At 33.9% G+C, this 7,797-nt stretch overlaps 1 protein-coding gene across 1 annotated transcript; it reads left to right on the forward strand.

The window, feature by feature from the left end:
- Positions 1 to 1,383: 1,383 nt before the first annotated feature.
- On the forward strand, positions 1,384 to 2,077 carry LOC145156758 (methionine-S-oxide reductase). Its single transcript, XM_079076010.1, has one exon. It carries the CDS (start codon positions 1,496 to 1,498, stop codon positions 1,874 to 1,876), a length of 381 nt encoding a protein of 126 aa, XP_078932136.1. The 5' UTR covers positions 1,384 to 1,495; the 3' UTR covers positions 1,877 to 2,077.
- Positions 2,078 to 7,797: the final 5,720 nt, after the last annotated feature.

Consider the following 7,797-nt stretch of genomic DNA (forward strand, 5'->3'; position numbering starts at 1 on the left):
GAAGAATCTGGAGTTTACAAGAGAAGTGATGACAGATAGTTAGTTTATACATGTTGAACTTCTTTTTAGAAGGATGGGGATGTTGAAATGGCCACAAATATAAAGAATTGTATAAAATTTTAAGAGATAGTCATATTACAGGTTTTATAGTAGTAAAGTAACTCTATTAACTAATAGTTAGCAATCACTTGTTTTAACCTTTTCTTTCTTACTTTTTTATATAATTTCTTACATGTATCCATGAAAATATCAATTCATAGTTTTTGGTTTTGGTTGTAAGGCAGTGTAAAAAAAGATACATTGGGAAACCACTTTAGTTTGTAATCTGTTAAAACTGATGCATGACATTGACGCGTCTTCTTTTCAATTTACTTTGTATCTTTGGTTTTATTAGTTTTGAGTTATGTCATATACCTCCCTCTGTCATAATTTACTTATATAAGTTTTCAAATGTAGCTTGTGCAAACAATAGTGAAGAGTGAGGGGAGATTCTCTTGGATTCTATATAATTTTATTTTCATTGATACATATTTAAAGCTAATCACATGTAAGTATAACGGTATTGTCCTAGAAAATGGGTTTTATCAACTCATTAGTGCTAATAAGCTTCGATTAACAACTCATTAATGACCTCCTAAACAATATAGAGCCAACAGTTGCACTGTTTATTATCATTCATCACTGCTGTTTATGGCCATCATTTTCTTAAACTTTGTTTTAGTTAGATCAATTAATATTTTCACATGTAGATCCCTCTTACTCAAACGAATGAACATTTTTTTGAATTTAGTATATGTTGCAAAACGAAAGAAATATAATGAATCCAATACATTGTGTTTTTTTTTCTTTTGTTGGTAATCACTTTGTCTTTTCCCTATATAGTGAAATGATGATATGCTTTGACTTATGTGTTGCATTGTTAGAGTGGTTATTTATTCAACTCCTCTTGAAAGTAACAAATTGATTGGAAAAATCCTAAAAGTCATCGGAAGAGAGGTTTTTTGGTTGATATATATAACAATAACCGTCCTTTTGAACCCATGAGTGGTGTTGGAGAATTAAATTAAAAGTGTATTTTAAACATATATTTAAAAAAATATATATATATTTACTTTAACAAAATTGATGTTTAATTAAATTTACCTTTTTTCATGAGTGAAATATAATTACCATATATATATATATATATATATATATATCTTATTTTTAAATTTATCAATCCTAGTTTTTACGGGTTATAACCTAGTATGACATTATAAATAAATAATTAACATTCTAGATATCTACAATTTTTATTCTTTTGAAAAGTATCAAGTATCAACATTCTAGTTACAATGTTTATTCTTTTGAAAATATTAACATTCTAGAAATAAAAATTTGGAACCGTCTCCGCGTTCCAAATCAAAAGTCAAACACGAGTACACGACACATTCTTCCCAACCCCCTTCAAAATATCATCGACTCGCCAATCATTCTCCCACCTTCAATTTCATCAATGGCGTCGATCTACACCTGCAACGAATGCGGCACCAATCTCAGCCTTCATTCCGCTAATCTCTTCCCTCCCGACTTCTACTTTGAGGCTGGCAACAAAGGCACTCTCTCTTTCGCAGCCATCGACTCCTCCAAATTCAGATTCGTCAAAGAAGATAAGATCAGACCCTTTTTCGAGACAATTAATTACTGGGGGATTCAGAGAAAACGAACTAAACTTCTTTGCAATAGTTGCGGTCGGCTCGTCGGGTATCTTTACGATGATGGCCCGCCGATGATGACTGGAACGGGGCAGTTTGGATTTGGACCCAGTCAGGCTATTCCTAGGGCTCCAAGGTATCGATTTAAGACCAAGGCGCTAAGGATTACTTCGGAAACTTGAAAATAATTTTGGGGATTTTAATTATATTGATTTTGTGTAGTATATGATTTGTATGTTGATATTTATGTATGTACATGTACAAATTGTGGTGTTTTATGGAAATTGATTGATATTTTCTACTCATGTAGTCATGTTTCATAATCAGATTGCATATATATGCTATCTATCAGTCAGATGATACCATGTTCAAAAGTGTTAAAATTTGGTTACAATCTATTGAAATAATTAAACACAATACAACTCTTGTATATGGTGATACTCCAACTATCAAGATGCACCTCGCCCAACAACAACCGATGTGCGTTTGGGACATTGATAAGAATATATACATGTCCAAGTTGGTAAATACCCAAATTATTACCTGATAATTTTACTAACTCTAATTATTAGTAATATACTCATCCTATCAACGGTTCACCATGCTGATTAAAGAAGTGTGTTGGCATGATCAACCATTATCCGATTTCCGGGCTTACATCCATCAAGAAGATGCACATAAAATAATAAAGTTGTATGGCACATTCAAGTTTTACTAACTATTCGAATCTTACCATGTTGCCAAACCAGACGTCCTCTAACCACGATCTACTTAGCACGATCCACAAGCATGGAATGTGTCTTTAGATTCCCCTCGTTCGTATTGTTCATGGTGGTCATCTACAAGGGCTTATTTACCTCCCTTAAGCACCATGAAATAAATACAATATAAATGAGTTTATTAAGTAAATGTTAATAAAAATACAATACAAACGAGTTAGGTAAATTGTACTTGGAAGAAACTTTGTCCCTTAAGCACCATGAAATAAATACAATATAAAGCCCAAGATCAGGCCTGATATGCCGCATGTACCAAAAGTAGGCCCGATGTACTAGGCCGCGTGCCTGATTGGGGACTCGAACGCATACACACAACGTACGCTTGCGTACGCCCAACGTATGCGTCCATTAAGCACTTTTTCCCATAAGCACTTAATGCTTACAACCAGACGTCCAAACTTCAGATCCAAACCTTGGGGAACGTCTTAATTCATAAAGTCATTAACTTAGAACCTTTGCATGACTCAAAAGAACTCAAACCCTAGATTTAGCATCCTACTTTCACCTAATGGACATAAACACATGCATAGTTGATCCACAACCATCAAGATGCTAACTTTATGGACTAGGGATTTCAGAAACATCAAGAGAAGCAGCTCCTAACTTCTAGAGTGGAAGAATCCCACTAGATCTCATTCATGTAGACCTGTCAATGGGGCGGGTTTGGAGCGAATCACCCTTGATCCAAACCCATTTAAAAAAATAAAAACATGATCCGTCCCGCTCCAATAACCCTCAGGGTCTTGATTAGTCGAATCCATACCCGTATCCACCGAATCAACGAATACCCGACCCATTAACCCGACCCTTTTATAATATTAAAATTTCTTAATTTTTATGTGTTCCACAAAGTAGTATTTCTCAAAAAGATAAAATGTCTATTTAAACAAGATGTACATAAATTAATACTCAAAGTCCAATACAATAAAAATCACATTTTACTTAGACATCGAGTTGTGTGTATATATATATATATATATATATATATATATATATATATATATATATATATATATATATATATATATATATATATATATATATAATGGGGCGGATCATAAGTGGAGCGGATCGACAATGATCCATACCCGACCCATTTATTAAAAGGGTAAACGGGTATGGATCGTAAACGGGTAAAAGGATCAAAAATTAAAATCCAAACCCGTTAAATTCTTACGGGTTTGGAGCGAATCAGGGTCAAAACCCGCCCCATTGACAGGTCTACATTCATGAGACTAAAAAGTGAACAAAACTCCATAATACTAGATCTAAGTAGGGGTGAGCATAATAACCGAAAAACCGAACCAAAACCAAATTAACCGATATAACCGAAGCATACTAACTGAACCATTTTAAAAATCGTTGGTTCGGTTTCTAATTTTTGTTAACCGATAACTAACGGTTCAGTTATGGTTTTAAAGATTAACCGAACCGCTAACTTTATATTTTAATATATAAAAATTATAGATTATATATAAAACAATATAGTCAAACTTATTTAAGACCCATTAAAATTTCAAAATATAATTCATTAATCATCACTTATCAAGAGATGAACGAGCAATCAAACCATCAAAGGCTGATCACACAGATCACGCAGACACACACAATCTTCCAATCATGCATTGAGTTAGATTATTGATTAATGTTGTAATTCCTAATCGGATAATTCTATAATTAGTAAACATTATTCACCATTTTTTTAATCTTTACACTCATAATCCTAATCAGAGTCTTCTCAGACCGTTAATCCTAATCAAAGATTGTTTTGACTTTGTAGTTCTTTTCGAAGGATTTTTTTACTTTATAATCACAACTTCTAGGTAAGTTAAATTTTTGGTTCTTCTTGACTTTGTGATATATTAAAAATGTATTTTTTTTGAATGTTTTTCTTTTTTTATTTACTGTTTTTTACTTAATCACATTGAATGTATATGAGTGATTGACTTTTTTTTAATCTAGATAACACATAAATGTTTTCGAAGGATTTAATCGCATTTAACGTGTATGAATGTTTGGCTTTATTTTAATGTTAATATCAATTATCAATATATAAAACTATTAATGTCAATTTTTTTAATGTTTTATATTTTTTTTGAATGTTTTTGATTTTGAATGTGACTATGTGTTATCTCACACCGAGTATCAAATGTACACATTTTATTCTATTACTATAAGCTAGGTTACAAACATTGGTGCCAAGGACTCTTTGGTATTCTCTTTTCATTTTTTAAGCCACTATACTTTCGCCATTTATATTATTTTGAACATTATGGTTAACCAATATTAACCATTAACCAAAACCGGTAACCGACAAAAACCATTAACCATAACCAATATTAACCATACCCAATGGCTACTAAAATGTATTAACCAATCATAATGGTTATGGTTCGGTTTTGACCAATAACCGAACCAAACTGCCCATACACACCCCTAGATCTAAGCATACAATGAGCAAGTTCCAATCTTTATACCTCAATGAAGCTGGAAATGATGAGTAGAAACCGGATCTACAAGCTCTCCTTTGGTCAAAGCTCCTTCTTCAAGACTCTTCTTCCCCAAGGCTCACCAACACACACTAAAACACACACAAAGAGGGTCAAATCTTCTCTAGAGGGGTTAGGGTTTCGAAATGAGGCTCAAAGGGTAATGGAGGATGAGAAATGAGGGGATCATGGGTCATAATGTTGCTTAAATAGGGTCCAAACCCTAAATTTTAGGGTTTGTCCCCTGTTTGCATTCGCCCAACGTACTCCCACTTTTCCCAAAATTGCAACAATGCCCCCTAAGGACCAAAATTGCAAACTATTTACACAACAAGGGTAAAAAATGAAAAGTACCTTGAATTAGGTGTTACACTCCTTTGCTTCGATCTTGCATGGACATTGCCAAACTATTCTTTGAGGATGTTCCAACCTGTTCACATAGAGGATGCTGCTTTGTTCTTTGGTAAAGGGTTATGTGGCTCGATTAAGGACATTATGGTTTGCATGTTTCCTTTCTTTGTGGACATTCAATGGCGAATTTCTTCATTACCCATTATATTTGGTGGTTTGGGGCTATACTCAGCGGTAAAGGCTTCCTCCTAAGCTTTTGTGGCCTCGCGTGCTCAATCGTGGGTGTTACAAGATCACATCTTACGAGATAGTGACATATGTGGTATAGATTCTAACTATTTTGAGCTTTGACATATCTTTGTGATATGATTCAGGCTTTTACTTCAACAATTTGACTAATAAGGACACCGCCCCTCCTAAAGCCCAACATGCATTGGCGAGTGCCCTCTTAAGAAAATTGTCTAAGACATGGAAGTTCACTTAGACATGACTATTAGGTATAAAGCTACTTTTAAATGTCAATGTGCACCACATGCTCATGATTTACTTATGACTATTACCATTGATGGTTTTAGCCAATATATGTCACCGATGGAGTATCGTACTATCTTCAAGTATTGCTTCCCGATTTCTTTATTTCCGGTTGACGAGGTATGCCCGATTTGTCACAAGGCATGCTTGGACTCTTTTTTTTGGGGCGCATGCAGTTCATTGTAGAGAACTCCTAGATTTCAAGTACCAACACGATCTGGTTAGGGATGTTCTTTTTGAATATTTAGACACGCCGAGTTTTCTTCCTAGAAAGAGGCACATGTGAACTTATTGACTAACTCTTTGGAAGGAAGATCAACGCTTAAACCAACTGACGTTTTAGTTTTTGGATGGGTAGGACGAAATCACTCATGTGTGGATCTAACAAAGGTTTCCCTTCTTGTGGGCTTGGTGAGTGAGGTTTTTACTGTAGGCCTGACTGCTTTCAAAGCGGCAAAACATGAGGAAGTGTGTATGAAAATTAAACACACCTTTATATCTTTCATGTTTGACACTTTTGGTATCCTTGCGCTAGATGATGTAGAGCTCATCAATAGAATCCAACGGGTTATGCATAGTAATATCTACTCTAATAAATGAAGTTTTTTTTGCCACATGTCATATTCTCATTCAATTCGCCAAATGTCATTTTGTGGTTATTTTTAATTAATTTCTTTTCCACATGTCATTTTATGGGTTTTTTCTATTTTAATAAATTCCACATAATATATTAATGTAATAATTACAATAAATATAGTAATAAATGATTATCAATTTCATTAATGGACTTAACTTCTTATTTCAAAATTCTCAAATTAAAGCTCATTACTTTATTTTGTTTATTTATTTAAATTTAAAAGATAAAAAAATCAATTTTAATAATTTATTATTATTATTATTACAAATCCAAAGTTCTTAAATATTTAGACATGTATATTTAATTTTTTTTAATTAACCCATGTAATACATGTGTCTTACACCTAATTATAGTAATGTTATGACTTAAAGATGTATGAATGTGGTTCTTAAAAAAAATTCACTAAAGAACCAGAGAAATTTGGAGGTTGAGAAAAGGTCCTCAATTTTGTATATTTTTGTTATTAGGTTTTGATTTTTTCTTTTTTCTCTAAAACTTTATATCTTTATTACTTATTATGCAAATTTGTCAAAGACTGAATTTTAAGAGGTACAACCCCTAAAGCATCTTATACAAAAATTGTATGCATTCCAAAAAAAAATCAGATTTATCCGGTCAATGATTGAAAAAGTCTACATTTAAACTGAATGCGTCAAAGTTGAACAAGTCAAAGTTGAGTAAGTACTCCTAACCTCCGGCCATTGAATCGGTCAATCTAAGAGCCTATACACTTTATAAAGCATTTACATTGTATTTCTCTTCTCACCCTCTCTGAATCACCAGTTTCCAACAAACCGTAAAATACACTCCCCTAAAACTCAGCCTCCACTACCACCATTCGTTGCTACTGTCACAGACTTCTTCAACCACTGCCATGATCTACACTCTACTAATCACTGTCCAGCGCCATCACCACCCTAGAGCCGGTAGTTGCCACCATCTCTCAAAACTCTGTAGCCATGAAATCCGTCATACATATGTCGGTTCTAGCTGGTGGTCTCCCCACATTTATCTCCCCCATCTACGATTGCCACCTCGATCTCTCCAGGCCGCCTTCATCTATACGTCCTTTCCAACTCAGTACACCTCTCCAATTCAATACCTGTTACACTTTCCTAAATACTCTATGCCATATCGACTTCTCTGCCCTTATCTGAATTTGCCCATCATTACCATCATTTTTTCGCCACCAACAATAACCCTCAAATCGATATTCTCTATGCCTGCATCTGCTATCTCTGGACAAGAACATAGCTAAAGACACTGGAAACGAAGCAAATCTAGGTTTTTGTACTTCTGATTTTGTCAATTGGATC

The sequence above is a fragment of the Lactuca virosa genome, chromosome 2, assembly GCF_052849685.1.
Source record: "Lactuca virosa cultivar CGN04683 chromosome 2, Lactuca_virosa_CGN04683_v6, whole genome shotgun sequence".
Taxonomy (NCBI): domain Eukaryota; kingdom Viridiplantae; phylum Streptophyta; class Magnoliopsida; order Asterales; family Asteraceae; genus Lactuca; species Lactuca virosa.